At 38.2% G+C, this 24,351-nt stretch overlaps 1 protein-coding gene across 1 annotated transcript; it reads left to right on the top strand.

Moving 5' to 3' along the window:
* The first annotated feature begins 534 nt into the window (after positions 1-534).
* LOC145779828 (uncharacterized) lies at positions 535-16,298 on the top strand. The gene is made up of 6 exons (XM_082591479.1): positions 535-2,794; positions 3,981-4,067; positions 4,903-5,041; positions 5,276-5,465; positions 5,711-5,906; positions 15,679-16,298. Exons 1-5 carry the CDS (start codon positions 2,621-2,623, stop codon positions 5,715-5,717), a joined length of 597 nt encoding a protein of 198 aa, XP_082447605.1. The 5' UTR covers positions 535-2,620; the 3' UTR covers positions 5,718-5,906; positions 15,679-16,298.
* Positions 16,299-24,351: the final 8,053 nt, after the last annotated feature.

The raw sequence follows: 24,351 nt of genomic DNA on the forward strand, positions 1-24,351 counted from the left end.
TAGAGATGTACCGATATATCGGTATCGGTGATATTAGTTTTGTTTATAATAATTAACGATAGATCGAACGTAGCGATCACTCTGAGTGTGGCAATAAAAGCAATCCTAGTGTGACGACATAGTTATGTCATCCATCTGCGTGACATTTTGCTGAATCTACGTTGCTTGATGAAACACGCTTTCGCCCCCACGGCCAAAAAAATAGTTAGGCGCCTATGAGGCTAATTGCTAGAATAGAAGACCATATCCATTGTCCAGTATGAAGTTCAGTGGAATATATGTTGGCCTATGCTGCCCATCAATGAGTTACCATTGTAGCATTTATTTGAATTATTTGAAAATTCATTGGTGAAGTTGGCGATATTCTGTGGTCAAACCTTATAGCCTTGGAGATCGCATTGTTTGATAAAGTAGAAACTCCCCATTTGCCAAAATTGGACAATTCAGAGATCTAAGCACAGACCAGATGTACTTTTTGGAAATCTGCCATGTAATCAGTTCTGAGGAATGCTCTGAAACACTCTTACACAGAGATCCTGGGAAATACAGTAAATATAATCATTCACAGGAGCAAATCAAATGTGCCGCTATTATGTTAGTCAAACCTATCCATCAGAAGCTGTTAAGACATTGACACGATTCATTGCAACTGTATATGGGCCTGTATGTTTTGCACTAAGATGGCCACAGGTATCAGCGATGCTCCAGCAGTACTTTTCCTTATGATACAACTCAGTCGTGGACTTGAGCCAGTAGAAGTGCAGTCTGTCATCGACAAATCGATCAAGCAAAATTGTTATGCAGCTCACCCCGAAAACTTACTATAGCCTATGACATGTTTCATGACAATAGACCTGCCATTCGTGAAGTAGCTGTTAGGCGAATTCTGAAAGCACGAAAGCTTTCATCTACAATAATTGAAGATTCCATCGCCCTGCTGATCAAGTTAATTTTAATGCAATGGATTATATTGATATGATTGACTGGACACAGATTGACGTTACTGAACCTCCATTATTATCATCTAAGAATTAAGAGTGAGGATGAACTTTGGGATGCTATAAAGTCAGTCCCAGTAAAGTCGTCATACACAGTTACACACCACAGACTCAAGCCGTTGAAAGAATGATTCGTGTAGTCGCTGAGGTCAGTCTCAAAACTGTCAGAAAGGAGAAAAGGAACTCTATGATTTATTCTATCTTAGATGCAAGGAAGCAGCGGTCTATATTTGAATCAAAGAAAGACTGTGTTGTTTAGTTTAACATCCAGGTGCATGTGGCTTTAACTTATAATTACATTTCAATTGTGTTTCGTTTTCACTGTAGCCTACCTATATTGAATATAATTTATCGTAAAGTAGAAAATTGTATTTTTTCATACCACCTGGGGTAAGTGGTTAGAAGCACACCATCACATTGAAATTTTAACACTTTATTTAGTATGGCAAGCCTCGCCTAAATACCGATTTATGCGACAATCCGACAATTTTGTGTGAAAATCGACAGTGTGACTGTGTCTGTATTATAATGGAATGACCCATATTCTCGTTCACCTCGTTATCACCTTAGTGCAGCCTGTCTGACCACTTAGGTCATGGGCACACTGCTTTTTACCATGTTTTGTCGCTTAGTTCTTTTTTAACTTGCTATCTTTACACAGTTTTATTTTGTACGTATTGCTTTAGCCATTCGAATCTTAATTTTGCTTTTGCTCATTTTCTCTCATCATTATTTTTTGCTGTAGCCTATTGTATAATTTTTTATTATTGTACCATTGTATTGTACCAGAAAGTTTTGGCCAGTATCTTAGTTAGGCTACTGCAGATTCATTTATTTATTTAGTAATAGTTTTTTGGCAATGCTTTTGTATGTTTGCTATTTAGGCACTAAATGATGCTCTACAGTTGTAGAGCGAAATGCATATGCCATGAATAGGGCTATGCTGATTCTCCAATCTCCATTTACTTTTTAATAAAAAAATACTGAACTACCATATATGAAACACTAACCAAAATGCGATCAGGCATTCTTAAAAATTCAGTGCTTACAATTCCCTAGATTCCTAAGCGAGATGTGGGTTTGCTATACTCCCACAGTATTTGTACAAATTAAGTGAATTCCTGAATTCTGACACGATGCCAATGAAGCGAAACCTGCAACGTCACACAAAGCTCCCATGCGCTACATAGTACTGCATTGGAGCAAAAGATGTATTATATATCTCTATACTTGCTATTGCTATCATATATTAACAATAATTTATTGACAATAAAAAGTCTCCATAATTTGCGATTTTCAGCCAACTTTCGCAGTTTGTCTGGGTTGTGCTCTGTACGGAAACGAACCCTTCTCATGAAACTTTGTGCTGGTCTTCCTTGGTTTCATTTGACTTTGATCAGTTTTGATAGCAGGATCTACCAAACACATGAACCAAACCGATTTACGAAAAAAGCTTTACTTCTGAGAAACATAAAAAAAGTTATAAAAATATATATATAAAATATTAATGGAACAACCCGGACCTATATTTTTTCTAAACTTGCTAACTAAAAGTAGAAATACGTCCTTTTTATTATCCAGGTGTTTTTTGTTAATCTAGTTAGTTCTAAAACTAGTATTCAATGAAGGAAGCGATTTTATCAGTTTACCACAGAGATGATTTGACCACTGCTAACAAAGTTAAAGTCAAACTTACAAAAGACAGTCTAATTCTGCAAGAAATCTCTCCATCAAATCATCATTCTCCCTTATTGTCAACCACGATTGATTCACTATCTGCGTCATTTTCACGACAGGTGAGAGAGTAGTTTTTAACCTATATATACTTGATTCAATGCGTTTTAAGTATCCGGTGACAACTTTATCAGTTATGTTCTTTAACATAGGCTATGGCGGTTTTAAAAACATAATTCTATAAAGTGCTCAGCAATTCAATTCGCTGTTCCTGAACACCGTCTTCTAAGCTATGCACTTTACTGCAAAATGTCATGGTTTACTTGCTAAATATCTTTGAACTGCAGCTATAAACGTAACAGTGGAGACTGGAGAGGGTATCACCTTAGTGTAATATATTCATCGTTTCTGTTAAGTTCTCTGTTTTGATTTGTGCATTCCTTTTCGTGTGAGCCTCTGGGGCCGAGGGTCTACTATCATTTTACCACCCCAGATTCACGATGTTCTCGAACTACACTGGACGGCTACTAGAGAGCAGCCAGTCTTTGGTTTCATCATCCATGAAGCGCAGACCTTCCACTCCGTTAGGTGGCTTGAAGATGGTACAGTCATTGATGATGTGGTCTGCGGTCTGTTTCTTGGCACCACATTTACAAGAAGGGGAAGAGGCCATTCCCCATTGGTGCATGGTTGAGTGGAAAAAAATGCACTTAGCACAACTTTTCTCAAATAAATTAGCACAAACTTTTCTTAACAAGTTAGCACAAGAAAAGTTGTGCTAAATTGTTAAGTTGTTACTTTTAAAGAAATAAAAAAAGAGTCAATTTAAGTCATGTCAATTTCACTCAGTGTGGAGCTACACGTACTTGAGAGGTTACTGTTATTTTTTTATTCACTTGTTGATTTATTCATATCAGTTTGTACATATCCTCTGTGGACCCTTTTCTTATATCATGGGCCAAACCTATAGGTGTTTGCAATTGATTGAGTTTTGCTTTTAGCAGCATGATCGTTGCTTACTTCACAGTGTAGATTCTAACGATCTGTATTAGCCTGATGCTGCGGGTTTGTCATAGCACATGACTAGGGAACTGTGTTCCGAAAGCTCGTGTAATTTGATATTGCCACCACGAACCCGCAGCATCAGGCTAATACAGATCGTTAGAATCTACACTGTGAAGTAAGCTATATCATAGGTGTTTGCTGGTACACCCCTTCATTTTCTTTGAATCCTAATATTCCAGGCTGCAAATTTCGTGTTTGTGAATTGCATTTTAAGTAGCTTAGCCTAGTATTTATATGTTGCAGACTACTAGATCTGCTTCAACGGACTCAAGCTCTCCCAATCCCAGCAGTCAAGCAACCGGTGCTTCTACAGCAACAATACCATCACTGGTTGGTTAGGTTATATAACATACATGTTTACACTGTTCAGTAGACTAGAAACTCAGTTAATAACGTCAGTCATTGATATACAATATACATCAGGCCAATGAATCCATGTTCATGACACAACAAGCAAATTAAAACATCATAAAGTAATGTTCTGCAAGATATCATCTAACTAAGAGACAACTGCGACTGACACATTTGAAATAAGGCAACTTGACTGGACCATTAGCATTGATGATGTATGGGTAACTCTGAATCGCCTCCGTACTGGTGTTGGTCGCTTCAAGCGCAATATGTTTACCTGGGGATTGTGTGACTCACCAGCCTGTGTTTGTGGTGACTGTCAAACAGCACAGCACATCATAAATCACTGTCCAGTGTTTCGACCTGAAGAACATGTGAATCTCATAGACCCTGTTTGTTTGTTTATCTTTATCCTGCATTACGGGAAAGCGGACTTGAGCGCTATGCAGACACTGCTCTGGTTGCAACAATTGGGAGATGTTACCTGAATTGCTGCCTCATAAGCAAGAAGAAGAAGAATTGATGATGTATTTTTAAAATAGGCGAGTTACACATGACATGCCTTTCCGAGTAGCTTGCTCTTACCACACCTTGCCGACACACCTTACCACACCTGCTCCTTAGCTAGTAACCCCTTGGCTAGAACCTTTCTTTGGTTTCACCATGAAATTTTTTGTTTTACCCGCCATATTGATGTGGTTCGAGCCCAACCGCTAAAAGTGTCCAAGGAATTGTGAAAACTTTGAATTTCGGAAAACTTGTGATGTCATCACATGCTAACTTTCATTGTATCATGTATTTGACATCTTTTCAGCCAGCCAACTCCGACCAGAGTGATCTTCGAATGGTGACAATCAGCCGGCAGCCAGGGGGAGGGCTAGGAATCAGCGTCAAGGGAGGAGCAGAACATGGAATTCCTGTTTTAATTTCAAGAGTGTTTTCCGGCCAAGCAGGTGAGGGGCGTGGAATTAACCTGAGGTGATACATTTTAAAAGAAGTATGTCACCGTTGAGAGGCCCGTGAACTCAATCATTTGCATCAATCTTGACACAGTATATTAGCGTGATTTTCTGTTTCTCTTTTCGATTGCCCACTTCCGGATGGAACTTGTGACTCACAGCCACAGTTTTTCTTATGTAATATGCTTTTGGTCAACAATTAGTAAGTTACTTTTATTCGTTCTTCAGCTGACCAGTCAGATTTCCTTCGTCCTGGTGACGCAATCATCGCTGTGAATGGCAAGAAGGTCGAGCACATGACTCATGATGACGTGGTGGCCGAGCTGAGGTCGTGCGGTCCTGAGGTGACTCTAACTGTTCGCGCGTTTGAAGGAGCCAGCCGAGTGCTTGGGTCATCAAGTACTCCTTCAACCAGCGAGTAAGTGCTGCTGCCTCACAGCCAATTACTGCTTACACCGGCCCTTGTCTAATGTCTATAAGGGACACAGATTTAGATTAAGTGAACTGAAAGACAAGAAATCAAATATTTACGTCTCCTGTTAAGCATGCTACTGAATGTTATGCCAAGAGGCGGTCGCATACTCTTGGTGGTTAGAGACCTTACTTCGGCACTATCACTTGCATTCGACGGTCACGACAATTTGGTTTTAATTTCCTTTGCAGGAAGTGAGGATATGCATCCCCTGAGAAGACACTTTCGCAAACAAGCTCTGTAATTATCACGCTTCAATCAAACGAATTTTCTTTATGTGGACCGAAGGGCGTCCTCTAGTTGATATTTAAAGTAATTAGTGAATCATTCTCATCATCGTGTGGAACTACTCCTCAGGGAACACAGTGACATGCTTGGCCTCGAGAGGTGAGTTTTGAGTATGCCATGATACCGGATACCGATAGTAAATTCTTCTTGCGCCTAACCAAGAATGATGTATGTAGGTTGTATACTAGGGTGGAGTGAAAAAAACTTTTTCTGTCATATTAATGAAGAGGGGTGTTAAAAGGGTGTCATAAGGTATAATATTGACTTTAAAATTATTTTTTTGTCGTGGCACCCAAAATCGAGCGTGCCACCCAGCCCCATGGGTCATGCAAAGGTCAAAATCCATGAAAACAGCATAACTTTTTTTATAATGCTCCTAGAAAGCTGGGAGTAGGCTTAAAAGTTGCAGAACAGCTATGTTCCTATATGCTCTAAAAGAACATTTTGTTCTAAATGCATCTATTGAACAGATATTCCAAAAAAACGTATTTTTTCCATTTTCGGGGGCAAATTTATATGAAATTGCATTTATTTGATGCTTAAATACATTTTTTTACTACACTAATTGTTCATTTATTTTGGGTGTTATTATGGAGTCTACATATTTGGACAGATGGGAACCTTGGCTATTTTAATTGAATGGTTATGGTTGGTTACCTATGACGGTAGTTTGTTGGTAGGTAGGCCTACTATACCATACCGTCCTTAGCATTAGCATATTGTAGCGGACTTAATGAAGCAAACGAATACTACCTTTTAATTTGATATTGTTATACATTCATCAACATTATAGAGTGTTACTTACACATCGAACAGGATATTTAGAACAGCACATATCTAGGTATTTAAATTAAAATAGAAAATGCACAATCAAACCATAGCTAAGCCACAATTCGACTGACCTGCCACCATCCCCAGTCCACAATCGAACAATTGTTCAATCTGCAGGAAGCTTAATTTAAAGCAACACTAGCCAGCTTCGAGGAAATACATGGATATATATATATAAAACAATTGTACAGTAAAACCATAAAAAAGTGTTACAAGAATAGTAGGTATTTAAATCATCATAATATTAGTCCATTAAGAAGCAAAATGTTTCTTGGTGTCGAAGTGTTTCATTAAACACCGAGAGTTAATTTTTTGCCTGATCAATCCGTCACGTCTTTCATAGCCAGCAACTGAAGACGATGCCTCAGTAACAAGTTTAATGTGCCTTTCAACAGCTTGACCATGACATGGATGACACAATGGGGTGGATCTTACTTCTTCAAGCTGAACATTATTCAAGTGTGTGATTGCCGAATGTTTAGAGATGTCAGCCATGTTTAAATTGACCATTTTAAAATATTCTTTTGCTTTTAAGTTTAGCTTTGGCACCAAGAATCGTGGCACATCAACATTATCGTTGCTTGATTCGTCTTCACCATCTGATTGATCAACAAATCCACCTTCAAAATCACCCATAACCATATTTTCAATTGTGTAATTCGATAGGTGGGTCCCATACTTGATTCAAGCTTTGGGGGATGAGAAGATAAGGTTCTCATTGTACTAAGCCTTCGGCACTAACGAGAGTAGGGTGGCCAGTTCCTTTCTCTCGGCCGCCTTTCCTTCAGCAACTACGCCCACCCAATTTATTACACCCTGGGTAGAGGTGAGCGGTGTTTGTCGACAACCAGCGTAAGCCGGGAGTCGAACCAGGTTTGCATAATTGGAAAGCCAACGCCTTATCCGCTGCGCCATCCCACCGCATGTAATTCGATAAACAACCTCTAATTGATAGAATCTTGTTAACAGCCATCCTCCTCACATCTTCATTTCCATCTGCTAGCAATAACATGCTTAACAGTATGTTTTCTGGATGAGCAGAGAATGCATTTCTTTGCACAACCTTCAGTGAAATGTCCCTGACTCTCTTATTTGGAAATTTAATGATCTTTTAAACGAGGCCAAACAGATTTGTTGTACCACTTTTAATTCGATTCTCTCGCTTAATTTGAAACCATTTTGGGAAATATACTTTTATGCAAAATTCAGTCAATAATTGAAGCATTGCAGATGGCTTTTCGACTGAGACATAATACCGCATTATTCTGCAAGCGAGAGTCAACCCCCGGGAGTGAAATATTGGCCCAATTTCTAGAAGTTCCAAATCATAATCCACATGCCCGAGAATAACCGCCCAACATATTTTGTAGGCATAATGCTGATCAGTGCTGAGATTATCCACAATTTCATTTGTGAGCAACGGAAAATTTTGGTTTAAAATGGGCTTAAACTCAATAACTGGCCAATCAAATACACTTCTATTTTACTCCTTTCCAATTCTTCCAGAAAAGGTATCCGGGCTTTTTGTCGTTCCATCCAAAGCCATAAAAACAAGACGTAGTGGCAACTCAAAATGTGGATATGGGTGATTTTAAAGGTGGATTTGTTGATCAATCAGATGGGGAAGTGAATTAAGCAACATTAATGTTGATGTGCGACGATTCTTGGTGCCAAAGCTAAACTTTAAAGCAAAAGAATATTTTAAAATGGTCAATTTAAACGTGGCTGACATCTCTAAACATCCGGCAATCACACACTTGAATAATGTTCAGCTTGAAGAAGTAAGATCCACCCCATTGTGTCATCCATGTCATAGTCGGCAACTCAAAAGGCACATTAAACTTGTTATTGAGGCATCGTCTTCAGTTGCTGGCTATGAAAGACGTGACGGATTGATTAGGCAAAAAATTAACTCTCGGTGTTTAATGAAACGCTTCGACACCAAGAAACATTTTGCTTCTTAATGGACTAATATTATGATGATTTAAATACCTACTATTCTTGTAACACTTTTTATGGTTTTACTGTACAATTGTTTTATGTGCATGTATTTCCTCGAAGCTGGCTACTGTTGCTTTAAATTAAACTTCCTGCAGATTGAACAATTGTTCGATTGTGGACTGGGGATGGTGGCAAGTCAGTCGAATTGTGGCTTAGCTATGGTTTGATTGTGCATTTTCTATTTTAATTTAAATACCTAGATATGCGCTGTTTTAAATATCCTGTTCAATGTGTAAGTACCTCTCTATAATGTTGATAAATGTTTAACAATATCAAATTAAAAGATAGTATTCGCTTGCTTTATTAAGTCCGCTACAATATGCTAATGCTAAGGACGGTATGGTATAGTAGGCCTACCTACCAACAAACTACCATCATAGGTAACCAACCATAACCATTCAATTAAAATAGCCAAGGTTCCCATCTGTCCAAATATGTAGACTCCATAATAACACCCAAAATAAATGAACAAAGTGTAGTAAAAAATGTATTTAAGCATCAAATAAATGCAATTTCATATAAATTTGCCCCCGAAAATGGAAAAAATACGTTTTTTTGGAATATCTGTTCAATAGATGCATTTAGAACAAAATGTTCTTTTAGAGCATATAGGAACATAGCTGTTCTGCCACTTTTAAGCCTACTCCCAGCTTTCTAGGAGCATTATAAAAAAAGTTATGCTGTTTTCATGGATTTTGACCTTTGCGTGACCCATGGGGCTGGGTGGCACGCTCGATTTTGGGTGCTACATCAAAAAAATAATTTTAAAGTCAATATTATACCTCATGACACCCTTTTAACACCCCTCTTCATTAATATGACAGAAAAAGTTTTTTTCACTCCACCCTATTGTATACAATATACATTTCCCATCACCAGTCGCCCGCCTTGTTGCAAATCTCCGTGGACCAAGCCAGTGCAGAACTTAACTTAATCAAGAAGTATATCTTGCTGAGCACTATAGAATTGCAACGAAATTTCTTCTTCCTGCAAACGCAACGGAAGAAAACGGTTGTCCCGCTGCATCATAAGCATGGTGTTTTTTTTTGGCGCGTCAGTCCAAACCTAACAACCAATGTTTCATCGTACGAATGATCAATTAACCTCCGTTACGTTTTCCACTTTAATTTACAAGATTAGTCATGACAAATATCACGCATGCGCATTGCAAAGCCACTCACTGAACCAAGACAACCCGATAACATCCGTAGCATTGTTGTTTTAGTGTTGTTGGGCAATCCCGCTGATGGCTTGGTTTAATGAGTAAAACCTTCTGCAATAGTTGGTCAGCCAATCAGTATGTTGCTAGGCACCAAAAAAATCTCCGAGCGACTTAATTACATTTTTATTTGTCTCCCGATAGGTTAGCCGCGATGCGTTGTTTGGTAATAATCGCTAACTTTTTTTGTAATTGTCATTTCACGCTGTATTGACATTTCACGCTGTATTGCGTGGTGAGACCCCTGGAACTGCAATCGAAAGGTCGCCTGTTCGACACCGCTCAAGAGCATGCAGCTGTGTCTTTAGCAGCACATTTAAAGGCATGCCTGAAGGTGGACACTAGGGTGGAGTGAAAATAACTTTTTTGTGAAATTCAAAAACATAGCCCCCTAAAAATTTGCTTTTGTTTATGAAAAACGCATTTCTGAATAAAAAAAATAATGTCTTGATGAATCTCAATCCACAAATCAAAGATGGCCGCCAACTTTGCTTGAAAATACAGTAAATTCACCATAACTTTGCCAATACTTGCCCAATTTTCATTATATTTCAACAAGCTTTCCTCGTTCATGTCATAAAACACTAGAAATACATATGATGACAGCGTGAGCAAATTATGACGTCACCAAATCTAATATGGCCGCCAAATTCATTTTTTTACATGTCCTATCCATGTTACACACTTCTTTTTCGATTTGCTCCAACGTTTGACAGTTATATGGTTATGCTGTTTTCTGTCGTAGGTACGATTGTTCCTCTTGATAATAGTAAACACAGATGGAAGCTTTATTTAGTATAGTATTCATCTAGAAATTAAAAATACCTTCAATAATTGCAACAGAGTAGGATAGGACGTTAAGCCGTTAATACCAAATCCAATATGGCCGCCAAATTATGTTTTTTTGCATTTTTTTCCATTTCTACTATTTTTTTTTTCATTTTTTTTTATAGATATATAGGCTACGTTCTCTTCTTTAATGGGTATGATTGCGTATTGCAGACCTGTTCAAAAGTGTTCATCTTATACCAGAAATAGTTACAGTCGTGTCCATATTAATTGACTCTAGCCATGTTTTTCAGTTAGCCTATATTGCAATGTGTCGTAGAATTTCTGATAAATCAAAGAAATGCCAGGCAAATGATTATTGGTAGAATTGATAAAGCAGAAACACAAAAGCTAGAAAAAAGAAACAAAAGAAGAACATTGTTAAAGCATTGTGAAATGACCACAAGAAGTTGTGCAACTCAGTCGTCTGCATCATCTCAGGTTTATCATAGTGACAGTAACAGTGACACAGAATGTCCTAACAATATTGGTACATATATAGATGCTTTCTGTCCAAAGAAGAGAAAGGTCTTCTCCAAATCTTTGCAAACAATGGCAACCATTTGTGACAGATATCTCAGATAGGGCAGCAGAAGCCATAGCGAGTTCTGTTCATGCTGATGTTCAAGGCGGCAACTCCTTGGTGATCGACAGAAGCAAAGTTTGCAGGGAAAGGATGAAGAAACGCACAGCTTTGTCAGGTGAAGTCAGCACAAAAATTACAGGTTTATATTTTGATGGCCGAAAAGATAAGACAATGTTTAATGCAAAAAAGATTGATGGCAAATGTCACCGTAAAATAATATCAGAGGAACACATGAAAATTATAGCAGAACCAGGATCATTTTACTTCGGGCATGTTTTTGCAAGTAACGGGACAGGGGCTGAAATAGCTTCAAAGTTGTTTGATTATTTAGAAAAAAAAGGGGTAGGTAGATACAAATGAACTCAATGTAATTGGTAGCCTACTGATGGAACAGGCGTCAATAGTCAATACTGGTGTAAAGAAGGGAGTCATTCGATTAATTGAAGAGTCACTAGGTAAACCATAATGGTGTATCTGCCTGTTGCATGCCAATGAGATTCTTCTCAGGTATCTTTTTCAGAAGATAAATGGTCCAATTACTGGCCCCCATGGATTTGCAGGACCAATCGGCAAAGTCGTTCATACCTGTGACCGTCAACCACTGGTAAATTTTGACAAAATACCTTGTGATTTAGATTAGAGCACATACTGCAACCCAAAGACTTAAGCACCGATCAGAAGTATCTGTTTGAAATCTGTCTGGCTATTAGCAAAGATTGTTGCTCCTTGGACCTTTCACTCAAATGCCCTGGTACAATTAATCAAGCAAGATGGCTGACTTTAACAAATTGCATATTGCGGTTGTATATTTCAACAGAAGCACCGTCCATAGAATTGAAGACTGTTGTCACCTTTATTTTGAAAGTGTATGCACCGATGTGGTTCTCTATTAAAAAGGCATCTTTGTGTACAGATGGAGCAAAACATGTCTACAACATGGTAGACAAGGCCAGATATCTTGAGGATGAGCTTAAGGAAGTTGTTATGAATGCTATCCAGAAAAATGCCTTTTTTGCGCACCCTGAAAACTTTCTGCTGGCAATGTTGGCAGACGACAACATCAGTATCAGAGAACTGGCTCTCAGGCGAATACTGAAGTCCAGAGAACGCAAGAGCAGCAGTACAGTGCGAGTTTTTAGAGTGCCAACCTTGAACCTTTACGCTAGGAATTATATAGAAATAATTGACTGGCACTGAACTGGCACGAAGATATCACTGAACCTCCCCACACCAAGAACCTTAGCAATGAAGATTTGATTAATATGATCAAAACAAATCCATTCACGATGAGTCCTCTCACAGTTGAAAGTTTCCCCTGGCATAACCAGGCTGTGGAACGCCATGTTATGCTTGTGACAGAGGCTTCAGGCTCCGTTTGTGGAGAAGATAACAGAGATGGTTTCATCAGGGCTCGATTAGAGAGCAGGCGCAAAATGCCAAAGTTTGATAGCAAGGCTGATTTCAAAGTTTAGAATTTCAGTGAAGGTTACATTGAACAGGTCATTCTGGGGTGAAATTCATATCTGTTGGACTTCCCAGAATGCTCTTGGGCGACAAACGCATTCCATCCCCGGTTTGTCCCCTAAAAGGTTCATGTGTAGCCTGTAGGACTACCTCCACGTGGCGTGAACTGGAAACGTTAATTCTACGGGCTTAACGGCTAAACGTCCTATCCTACTCTGTTGCAATTATTGAAGGTATTTTTAATTTCTAGATGAATACTATACTAAATAAAGCTTCCATCTGTGTTTACTATTATCAAGAGGAACAATCGTACCTACGACAGAAAACAGCATAACCATATAACTGTCAAACGTTGGAGCAAATCGAAAAAGAAGTGTGTAACATGGATAGGACATGTAAAAAAATGAATTTGGCGGCCATATTAGATTTGGTGACGTCATAATTTGCTCACGCTGTCATCATATGTATTTCTAGTGTTTTATGACATGAACGAGGAACGCTTGTTGAAATATAATGAAAATTGGGCAAGTATTGGCAAAGTTATGGTGAATTTACTGTATTTTCAAGCAAAGTTGGCGGCCATCTTTGATTTGTGGATTGAGATTCATCAAGACATTATTTTTTTTTTTTTTTTCACAAATGTGTTTTTGATACATGATACAAGAGAAGGATCCCCAGAGGATACAAACTGATATGAATGAATCAACAAGTGAATAAAAAAATAACAGTTAACCTCTCAAGTACATGTAGCTCCACACACAGTGAAATTTACATGCCTTTTGACTCTTTTTTATTTCTTTAAAAGTATTATTGACTCAAAAAGAATGTCTAAAAAGACATTACGAAAAGTAACTATTCTCTTGTATCCTTCTCTTGATCCTTCTCTTGTATCATGGGCCAATCCTATAGATGTTTGCTGGTACACCCCTTCATTTTCTATGATTTTAATACTTATATGTGCCGCTAGAATCTAATTTCTTGTATTTTAGATCCATCTCAGATGATTGTTTTGTCCTAGCTCAGTTGCAAATTCTTGTCTTTTTTTCTAGTTTTTATTTTTAACAAATTCCTGCCATTTCTTAGCACAAATTCTCTTAAAAAAATCACACCTTTTAATAGGCTGTAAAACTACGTTTCGCTGAGGTCCAAAGTTAAAACTTAAATTCAGTCTCATTGTCTCACAACAATCACTCAAGTTTCAAATCATCATCTCAACCAACGCTTCAAGACAACTTTCTACTTTCACTTTACTACGCTGAAGAGATCTGAAGATCGAAACACTGGCCTTTGTCCGTAGTTACTTTTCGTAATGTCTTTTTAGACATTCTTTTTGAGTCAATAATACTTTTAAAAAAATAAAAAAGAGTCAAAAGGCATGTAAATTTCACTCTGTGTGGAGCTACATGTACTTGAGAGGTTAACTGTTATTTTTTTATTCACTTTCTACTGATTGTTTTGAAACTTTTTGCTATGTCTGTGGTCTATCTATATATATCAGTAACCTTATCAGACTAACAAGCGAAATGTGCAATGAAACAAAGCTAGAAGCAAAGCTTTTATACTTATGAAATGTTTTTTGGTATGAAAATTAGTGACCAAGTTAAAAGCTGTGCACCTTATGTGATCTGCAGAACACATCGGTCCAATTTAGATGGCTGACTAAGGGAAAACCACATTTGATACTACAGTACAGTATTTGCTATTTCAAGAGCTTGGAGAGAACCCCGAAACCATACAAAAGACCGTTGTTGCTATGTGGTTGACAGTTCACGGTTGAGAAATACAAAAAACCCACATGACATTGCATATTTTTCAATATTATGTTCTATAGAACCTGTTTCGCACAGCAGTCAGCAGCTGAGTTGCCGTTTCTCAAATTCTATAGCAAAAAAAACTGTATAAGACACGGTAGTCTCAAGATATAGAAAAAGTCTCTCATGACGAATTCAACGTAGCCTACCTAATACAGACATAAATTCAGAATTTGGGTAATAGGCTCAACGAAGCAATAATTATTATCAACTTTTGGAAACACTGTAATGAAAGAAAATGAAAAATGGTGTGTTTCATGTCCATAAAAATGCATTTCTTGCACTTCCATCTTGATTGTGTTGATCCCTGTATGGGTGATTGGTGGAAGCGGAAAAGATGGTGAAAGGTTTCATCTTATATAGGAAGAAAATATCTAGGGCGGTGGATTTGCAACATGAAAGAGGGGGGGATGGTGTATGTTACGTAATACGAGAAGATTTCTCAGTGTATAGACGCAAGTCACACAAATGTGATCCCTTTTGAAGTGTTTTCATCTTTGCATGATGCATATATGGCTTATATTTGCATAATATTTCTTTGTGTTTGCATGTTTACACGTTTAATAGAAACCTATGCTGGTTAATACAGAAAACCTTTGAGTAAAACTAACAATCAGAAAAAGTGACATTTTATCAAAAGTAAGGACACTTCAGATTTTTTTTTGCTATTTTCGTGATTAGTTTGAAGTAACAGAACACAATACATAAAAACTTTCCGCAACTAAAAATTTTGTTACATGGTGTTATACGTGCTTTATCAGCAATCAATAGCAAGCAGTTTCAGCTTAGGTTTCAGTAGTGTGTCTCCACGTGAAAAAAATGTGATACTGTACTTCCATAATTGCTCGCAACGATTACGTTTATAGCCTGTCATTACAACAAAAAGGATGGCAGATTTGAAATCAGCGTACAAAATTCAACTCATCAAGCACCAACTATTGTTTCCAACGCTGTTTAGGCTATTGGGTGGGTGCTGTCAGGCATGGAATTTCGGTATCGCCATATGCCAAGAGTACAGCTGTTTAGTAATTTCAATGATTGTCTTGATATGTATCGCTCGTCTTTAGTCTTAAGTCTGTGCAAGATATTTATTATTTCATCATTATAACTAAAACTTCATTGCTTCTACAGGATTTTAGTCTTCCGTCGGTGATGTCAGAATAGCAAGTCTTCCCACGATTACATTGATTGACTTCATTCAAGTCACATCAATGTTTGTTTCGGGTTGGCGTCATCTGCTGCTTACAACTTCCTCTTCATGGCCACACCAAGCAATACGTTCGTCGGTAGATTTGATTGGCGTAGAGAAGTATCACGTGATACACCCCATCCTGGTAGATGTGAAGGGCGTTGCTGCGGTCTTGGTGTTGGAAGGGCCAGCCCGGCTTACCACAAGCGTCGTTGTTGCCTAGCGCGCGTGTTGTTTAATTCGTGTTCTCATTGGTGTCGTTGCTTTGTTTGCGAAAGTGTCTGCCGTTTCATTGTGACATCATCATTATTTTTAATAATTACGCGATAATAAATGATATTCATCAGTACAAGTTACAACAAAGTATCTGTTTCATTTTCTAATCCGTTATCCCGTATATTTGTAAAAGCTTATTGATGCTACTTATTGCTATACCATAAAAACAACCAAAAGCAATCCAGTTATCCAAATCGAAGTGCACTATTGAAAGTTGTTCGTTAGGGTTGTTCATACTTTCACCACATTCCATTTTAAAAAGCCTGGGGTCCATAGGCGCCGACTTTTCAAAAAACCTTGGGGGGCGAGAAAGGTGATGACGTCATAACCATAACGCTATTTTTGCTCAATTAAAATAGTCTTTGATTAAGCTTAGTGTCTTGTTTATATTGACACCCAGGTCGCAAACCGAATTTATTAGAACAGCTGCTTGAAACGATTAGTTTTACGCATGTAAAACGCCTAGTCGTAAAAATTTTCATATTGTTAGCTCATAATTGTAACAGTTGGAAAACAAGCCGATTCATTTCCTTTTCGTGCGAGTGAATAACAACGATCAAGACAGTGAAGTTATCGAAATAAAACGCAAAAAATCATGATCTCAAGCAGAGTGAAAACTCGCTATCAGTTTTATTAACCTCGTTTTGCTAATTACCTACCTTCAAAGCGTTAACAACGGCGAAGTGTTTCCTCTTCTGTTTTTTATCGAAAGTCTTTATAGGCTTTTATTGAATACATTAGGCTATACTCGAGTATAGGTCGAGGTGTTCACAAGTGATTTCCACCTCAAAAAGACAAGTTCAACTAACACAGGACAAGCTGTTGTCTCCAGCTCGGCAGTTTTCAAAATGAACGCACTTAAAATCATTGTCGACGTAGATTACGGAGTGTGAAATCGCGTCGGCCTCAGTAATAGTTTTGAATAGCCTACGTTTATTTGCAGCACTTGATTCAAACTTAATTTTCAAATTTAAAGATTTCTTGTCAATTCTAAACTTTATACATTTGTTGAGCAATACGCAAAGCTCACGAGACAAAACAGCAGAAAAAGCTGTTTTAAGAGATCATATTTTAATTTTTGCGTGAAGGTTGTAATCGTTCTTATTACGTAACATTCCATGATCGTTAAAGTTGATAGCAAACCTTAGCGGCCGCATAGAACAATGATGTCAGGTTGGCTAGGTGATAATAGCGGTAAGAGACGTCGTTAATGCAGGCAATATCTGCGACCAAGACCATTAAACACCTTTTCTTATATCGCTTTTGGATTTAATTCTCACATATTGCGAACTAAACAATGCGTTCTGTTGAATCATAATTGATCTCACTGCGGGAAGACCTCGTTGAAAATAGCGTGTCTAATTTAGCTGGTTAACTTAATATTGCAATGAATAGTTACGTGACTATTCCAGCAGCGTAAGTTACTCTACGATCTACTTTGAAATTTCCATACCGTATGAGAAAGCCATGCGATCAGCTGCTGTTTTGCGTGAAAGAGCAAAGTAGGCTGTTTTTTTGCTTTCGGCATTCTTTAAGTCCGTTTAAATTATCTAAATCTCTTTCGCGAAGTGTTTTATCTTCGAAACACCACTTGTAATAATCATTTTTGTTGCCTCTCAACCATAAATTTACGGGGGGCGCCGGCCCCCCCCCGGAAGTCGGCGCGTATGCTGGGGTCTGATGTGGGTTTTGTGTTGGTCTCGAATTAATTACAAACAACTTTGTAATTACTCACATAGAAGTCCTTGCGTCACTCAACAGCAGGTACGCGCCACGGCGCATCGTGCCGCATAACATAACTTTACGGGGAAGCCATAAAGATGTGGGGCACGGTCCTTGCCCCCTTTTTCACATATTTCAAAAACCACTCAGCCTATCGTAGTGACAAAATTGGTGTCAAAATGCGCAGAAGAAATGGTTTCCCATGACCATGTAGGCTTTTTGATTATTGAGAGACTGAGTCTCTACCTACAAGTGGATAATTTAGGGTTTCTATCCAGGGTATGATTGCCTACAAAAGTTAAACGTGTTAAATGTATTTTTTGTTAATCAAAGTTACAAGCTCTTATTCGGGAAATTGATAAATGCTTATCCTGTCTCACTCTAACCAATTTAGTTTATTGCAACGAGTGTCAGAAAAGCGACATTCTTCCGTCGTGAACTTTACATTCTTGTTTTAGAGTCGTTCGCAGTGGCGTATTCTCCATGCATGCACTGCATGCCTTACAATTCTGATGAAGTCAGAAATCTTTCAGAAACAACGAATTTATGCGTAGAAATTGAAAATGTTAATAGCAGAACCACCTCGCTCTCTTAATTTCAATATTCGAAACAAATGTTCGTTTTTAAAATTTGGAAACTTTGCTGACCCTGGCATCTCTGCATGCTGAGACCAGCTCAGCATGCGTTGATAAGACAATTTGCCTATTCTCCGCTCTTTTACAACAGCGTGGCGCAAATGGAACCAAGGCATGCAGATTTGAAATTGCATGCAAAACAAAAGTCACGATTTCGAGACAGAGTTGCCAGATTGGTCTTTTTAAGGCCAAATTTCAGAAATTTGGGGTTTTTAAAAAGTGCTTGGTTGGAGTATTTTTGTTTGGACGCTTGGTCTTTTTTAGTTTTCCGATTGGCATTTGTTCGGCCTTTTTTCTTTTGGTCCTCATAGTTAAAGTCCTTGTGGTTTTCTACTGTTGATAGCCTAGTATGATAAACTTGAGACCTAAGCACAGTAGTTTAAAAGATCATGAAGAAAACGAGTCGGGTGTATGCTGAAGGCCATACACGTACCGCTGCATAGCGCTTCAAGTCCGCTTTCCTGAAATGCAGGATAAAGATATAAAATTAAGATATTGATTCATGGTGCGTTCCAAACCTCATTTTTTGCAAAACAGCTCAAACAATTATCAGCTAAGTAAGGCTCAGATTGCAAGAAAAGCTATAAAACCTAAAGCAAATTTGCAAAATTTTCCTGGGGGGGCATGCCCCCAGACCCCCCTGCACTGGCTATGACCCTCCTTCCATTGCATGCCTACGAAAATCAACCAGGATACGCCACTGGTCGTTCGGTATGTTCTCTTTTGAAAGTCTCCTTTTGAATGGAAATTTTTATGGTTTATATAGGCTATGTTACGAGTATTTTTCAATTTCCCGCTATTTCATAGGCTAATGTGCCTTTTCATCAGTAATATGGTGGGAGTTGATTATGAAAGCGGAACGGTTACACAGTTATGTCGCCTCAGAAATACGGATGTGGCGAGCTAAATTCCGTGAGAGTGACATTTGTTAACAGGAAGCGTGATCTAAATTCCGCGAGAGCAGATTTTAGGTTTGGAAGATGGACAGTTGAAGTGCATTTGCAAATTGCAATTTTCATAGATTTCGATCAAATGTTCTCATAATTTAAATTTGTTAGTTAGAAACATGTTACAACTGCTTTTGATTGGGTAGCCACTTTAACAAGTCGAAATTCTGCCACTGAAATTGACTACAATGCAAGCGCCAACCAATCAGAAAGTGTTATAAGAGGCTACCGTCCAATTGTGACCCTTCTAGCACTCACCCAGAGAGTTAATGCTTGTTTTGAATTTTATTTGGTAATTACAGAAGAAAACGAGCAATAGCAGTGGTGAGAATCGAACACGCGTCAATGAAATTATTACTTTCTATCCCTAACCTCTAAGTCAACCAGCTGACAAAAAATCCGTCACTTAATTTGCTTTCTATGATCTTCTTTTCGCCATTTTTTACGTCACTTAAACCGTAGCTTATGATTGGTTGGCGGTTTCATTCTAATCAATTTCAGTGGCAGAATTTCGACTTGTTAAAGTGGCTACCTTTTGATTGTTGAAAGGTGTGTTGGCAGCAGAAAAAAAGTTCTTAAAAAAAATTAGGTTTTGACTAAGCTTAATTGGCAGTTAGAATTTTTAACCAATAAATTAAATTTCGTCATAGCATATCACCAGGGAACTATTCTTTTCCTATTTAAAGTGAAAAAAATACTTGTTCTTGGAAATTTTTTATGGAAACAATGCGTGAAAACATCAAGGCAGAAATCATTCAGTAGCCACTTTAACAAAAAATTCGGACACCTTGAACCAATCATAAGCTACGTTTTCTGTGACGTGAAAAGGCGCAAAAAGAAGATTATACAAAGCAAATCAAGTGATGGCTTCTCTGTCAGCTGGTTGGGTTAAGGGTTAGGGCTAGAAAGTAGTCATTTCCATGACATGGATTCGATTACCTACCATTAGGCTACTCTTTTTTCTTCTGTAACTACCAAATAAAGCTCAAGACAATAATTAACTCTCTGACTGAGTGCTAGAAAGGTCACAATTGGACGGCAGCCTCTTATAACATGTTCTGATTGGTTCGAGGTTTCAGTGGCAATGGCTGAGTTTCTTCATGTTAAAGTGGCTTCCAAATCATTCGACTATTGCGGGAAACATCAAGCCACGTTGATACCGACAAGAGTGACACCAACGCCAGTCGCGACTCCGAGGATGAAATTTTTAGTGTGTTGGTGCCATCGCATGAAACATCGACACGGAAAGAAACGTCAATCGTGGGGCCTTATTTTTCAGACAGAAGCAAGTTCTTGAGCTTTCCTAGTGCAGTCACTCTAGTAAATACAACGGGAACGTCTCTCTATTAAACATAAGGTCTCTAGACAACACCCCATTTCTTTCAGTGCTGCGATGGAAAAATTTTTCTTCTTGTGAAAAGACGTGCTGAAGCTAAAGCGGGCAGGACTAAGCGACTCACCTTTTAACTTACTTGTGTTTTTGAAAATGTTTTGCAATAAATTTCACCTACAGCGTGTTTTTCATTATGACATTAAAATGGCATTGGCAACAAATGATATCGTTTGTCTTCAGGGTCATTTTGACGTTAAAAAGTGCTTCCTGTGTTTGTTTAAATTAAGACAAAAGTAGCGGCAGCGCACGCTACTTTAGCCCGAGTAGCATTATCGAGTAGCGCGAGCTACGTTTAAAGTAGCGGTTTTTCACTTCTGGTAGCCTATTTAGCCTACTAACTCATACATTAATTGGGAAATAAGTGAAATAAAAATTTTGTTTGCAATCTTTTTTCAAAAATCATTTCTTGGTATTGCGCTCTAAAACTTTACCAGAAAATGGAAGTGTTTGTTTGTTTTTGTAAAAGTCAATATTGGTCACGTCTTCAGTAAAATGAAATTAAAAAAAAAGGACAAGAATTAAAAACAATTTAGCAACTTTCCACAATCTGGCAACACTAGAGACGGTGTTGGAGTCGACCAATTATAAACCAAAGAGTCGGAGATATATTTGGTAGTTCGACTCCCAGCCCTGCTCAGTGTAGTCATGACGGTGTCCAACAAATTGTTCGTAAAGCAATATTGTTCGTAAGCAATTGTTCGTAAAACAATTGTTCATAAAATTAATTCTTCGTAAAACAATTCTTCCTAAAGCATTTTTTCGTGCATGCAGTTAAAATTTGATGTATACGAAGAAATGCTTTACGAAGAATTGTTTTACGGATTTCATTTTACGAAAAACAGTTCACGAACAATTATTTTACGAACAATTTGCCTATAACCAGTCATGACGCATGTATTGTATAGTGCGATAGGAATTTTCAGATTGTTTGAGTAAGTAGAGCCTAATTTACTTTTTTAAATCTACAGAAAAATATGTGGCACTTTTGTACAGTTGCTGCAATATTGTTAATTACGTTATTTGAAACTGCATCGTGGGCCACCGCGTGTGACCCTTGCAATGGACTGTGCTGAAAAAATCCCATTGATTGATGATGAATAGTGGTCTATCCGAGTAAGATGCTCTATCCGAGTAAAAACCAAACCTCTGGAAAGCCATCTTTTCTCACAAAAATTGGAATAGAATTTAAACATCCGTTATTTCTGTTGCATTCCAATCCACAGTGCCACTCCTAGTGTTTTTCCACTAGATCTAGTGTTTTTTGGGTTGCATCTAGTGTTCTAGTGTTTTTTTTTTGCTATCTAGTGTTGTTTTTTAGCGATTTAGCGTAATGTTGGTGTGCATAAGTTGGACAGTGTTCAAAGTAGTCCACCTATTTTTTGTTTGGCTGCATCAATGTGTTTGTAATGCTTTTCAAAGTGAACAACGAGTTTTTGTCTGGTTACACCCAATGATGACCAAATTTGAGATATTTAACATAAATACTTTAAAAATACACACAAATAACTGTGAAAAGTGTTCAAAGTAGGTAGCGTAACGTACGGTACCTTATGGTAGACTTACATTTCGTCTGCTTACATTATGTAAGGCTTACATGGTAGGCTTACATTAGTCGCTTACGTTTCGGCTGTGGAGTGTGGATTATAATGGTAGAAGACGGGGCACCAGTTTACACTTGTTTATTACAGTATATAGCCTAATCAAAGAGTGCACTCTTAATATCATACACTGCCAAGTTGATGAGTGTAGAGTTCTTAGACTACACTACCTCAAAGATTGTGAGTAATATTGCGTTTTTGACAAAATATTTGCAAAGGCCAAATTTGGGAAAAATTTGGGCAAATAGGCCTATTGTTCGCCTCCCCCCAAACTGTTTTACTCTCCTACGGCTGTGACTTCAAGGCTTTCAAGGAAATTCAGTTACGGTATATTTTGGAATTTTAAGGACTTTTAACACTCACTAACGCCATTGGCTGTCATTTTTGTACATTATGCATGTAAATGATTGTGTATTTATGATACTAGTGTTTTTTTGTTAATCTAGTGTTTTTTTCAGTCAAATCTAGTACTTTTCCATGACAAGAGAGTGGCAACATTGATTCCAATAAAGAAAAATGAATTGAATGATGTATATGCACGAAAAAATATTCGGTAGAGCGTGTCAAGTTTTTGGCATATTCCGCCTTGGAATCGAACCAAGATAGACCAGACCAGAAGAACTGTCATGAGTTCCGACTTGTCAGCTATTAAACTGGACAGTGGACACTGCAATGCACTTCACGTTGAATCAGACGTCGAATGTTTTTCTGGAAGTCCCCACCTTGGTAAATCATATCTTATCTAGCTTTACGATCAACAGTTTAGAAAAAGAAAAAAAGGTTGGTTGGCGGTACTTTCCCACCCACTAGCAGCTGCATAGCTTGTGCTAGCCTTGTACAGCTTGTCTTGTACAAGAGAACTCACAACAGGAAAGCTTTAGCAATGTAGGTTGTGTACAGTAAGAATCTTTTTTTTTTATTGTTAATGGTGAAGTTTATTTTATTTGATCAACGAGAGTAGGACCTGCCACCATTAGGCGGTTGTTTGTGCTTCCTCAAAAGGCAGCCTAATTAGCCTACTTTTAATCGTCGGCAAAGACTTAGTTGAAGATGAGGCCAGTCTTAAAGTTCGTTCCGTATCGTAAGTCATGCACGAAAATCACCTGAGACTGCGGTTTAAGTTAAAGCAACGTTTGCCAACAATAACAATAGACGCTGAGGTCCTCAAAGATCTGTCCATGCCGACGCACTGAGGGAATTTCTGTGGAGTTGTAACGCACTAACAATGAATTCGTGAAGACATAACCAGGGCAGTTGAAAGGATAGTTTGGGCCCGTTACCAATGCGGTCTTCGGGCCCCAAATCAAGGCACTTCTGAAAACACACTATCCAAAGAATAAGCTACGAGGTGTTTTTTAAAGTTTCCGTTCCCCTTGAAAAGCAACAGCCCCTAAAATCATCCCGGGTGCAAAGGTAGCCCTTGCATCCCCTTGTCAACTCTACTGGACATAACAGAACGAAATTGAGTCGATGAGATGTATGACCTTGCCTATTTGGGCAGCAATAAAATTCATCAAATTTTTCTACAGTTTGTGAGGCCGCCGTTTCGTGTTTCTGCCTTCGATTCTTGACAAATAGTTTAAATTTGTGGTGGCACCTTGACTTTGATGACCGCATGGTTTATTTTGGTGTCTCCACGACGTAGGCTACCTCATGGATAAAAGTTATGTGTTTAATAAAGGTCTAGTCTACTACTTTTGTAGGCCTACAACTACAAATTTAGGCCAGTAATTTTTAAACTGCGACGCACCAAAGAATTTCAGAATCTACCGCGACACATTGACTTAATTACTCCGTCCATGTTATAATTTTTTTCACGAAGTTTTTCATCGAAGCTGCTATGTTGAAAAAACCTCACACGATTGAAGCTGAATGAGACTGTTTACTGGGCATTTAATTCAAAAGCGCGATAGCCTAAGCTTTCAAAACGTAAAATAAGCTAAACTATCACGTTTCGCTAATCAGAAACGACCGACGTCTTCAGAGGCGAAGTCTAAGTTTATCGCCTCATCCGTTTCTTGTCTGACACTGCCCAAATATTTAT

The sequence above is a fragment of the Aplidium turbinatum genome, chromosome 11 (assembly GCF_918807975.1).
Source record: "Aplidium turbinatum chromosome 11, kaAplTurb1.1, whole genome shotgun sequence".
NCBI lineage: Eukaryota > Metazoa > Chordata > Ascidiacea > Aplousobranchia > Polyclinidae > Aplidium > Aplidium turbinatum.

Excerpts from the sequence above, each read along its gene's own strand:
- LOC145779828 (XM_082591479.1), top strand. The coding sequence starts at position 2,621 with ATGAAGGAAGCGATTTTATCAGTTTACCACAGAGATGATTTGACCACT. Across the intron at positions 2,795-3,980 it reads CTGCGTCATTTTCACGACAG|ACTACTAGATCTGCTTCAAC; the intron begins GTGAGAGAGTAG and ends TATATGTTGCAG. Across the intron at positions 5,042-5,275 it reads AGTGTTTTCCGGCCAAGCAG|CTGACCAGTCAGATTTCCTT; the intron begins GTGAGGGGCGTG and ends TTCGTTCTTCAG.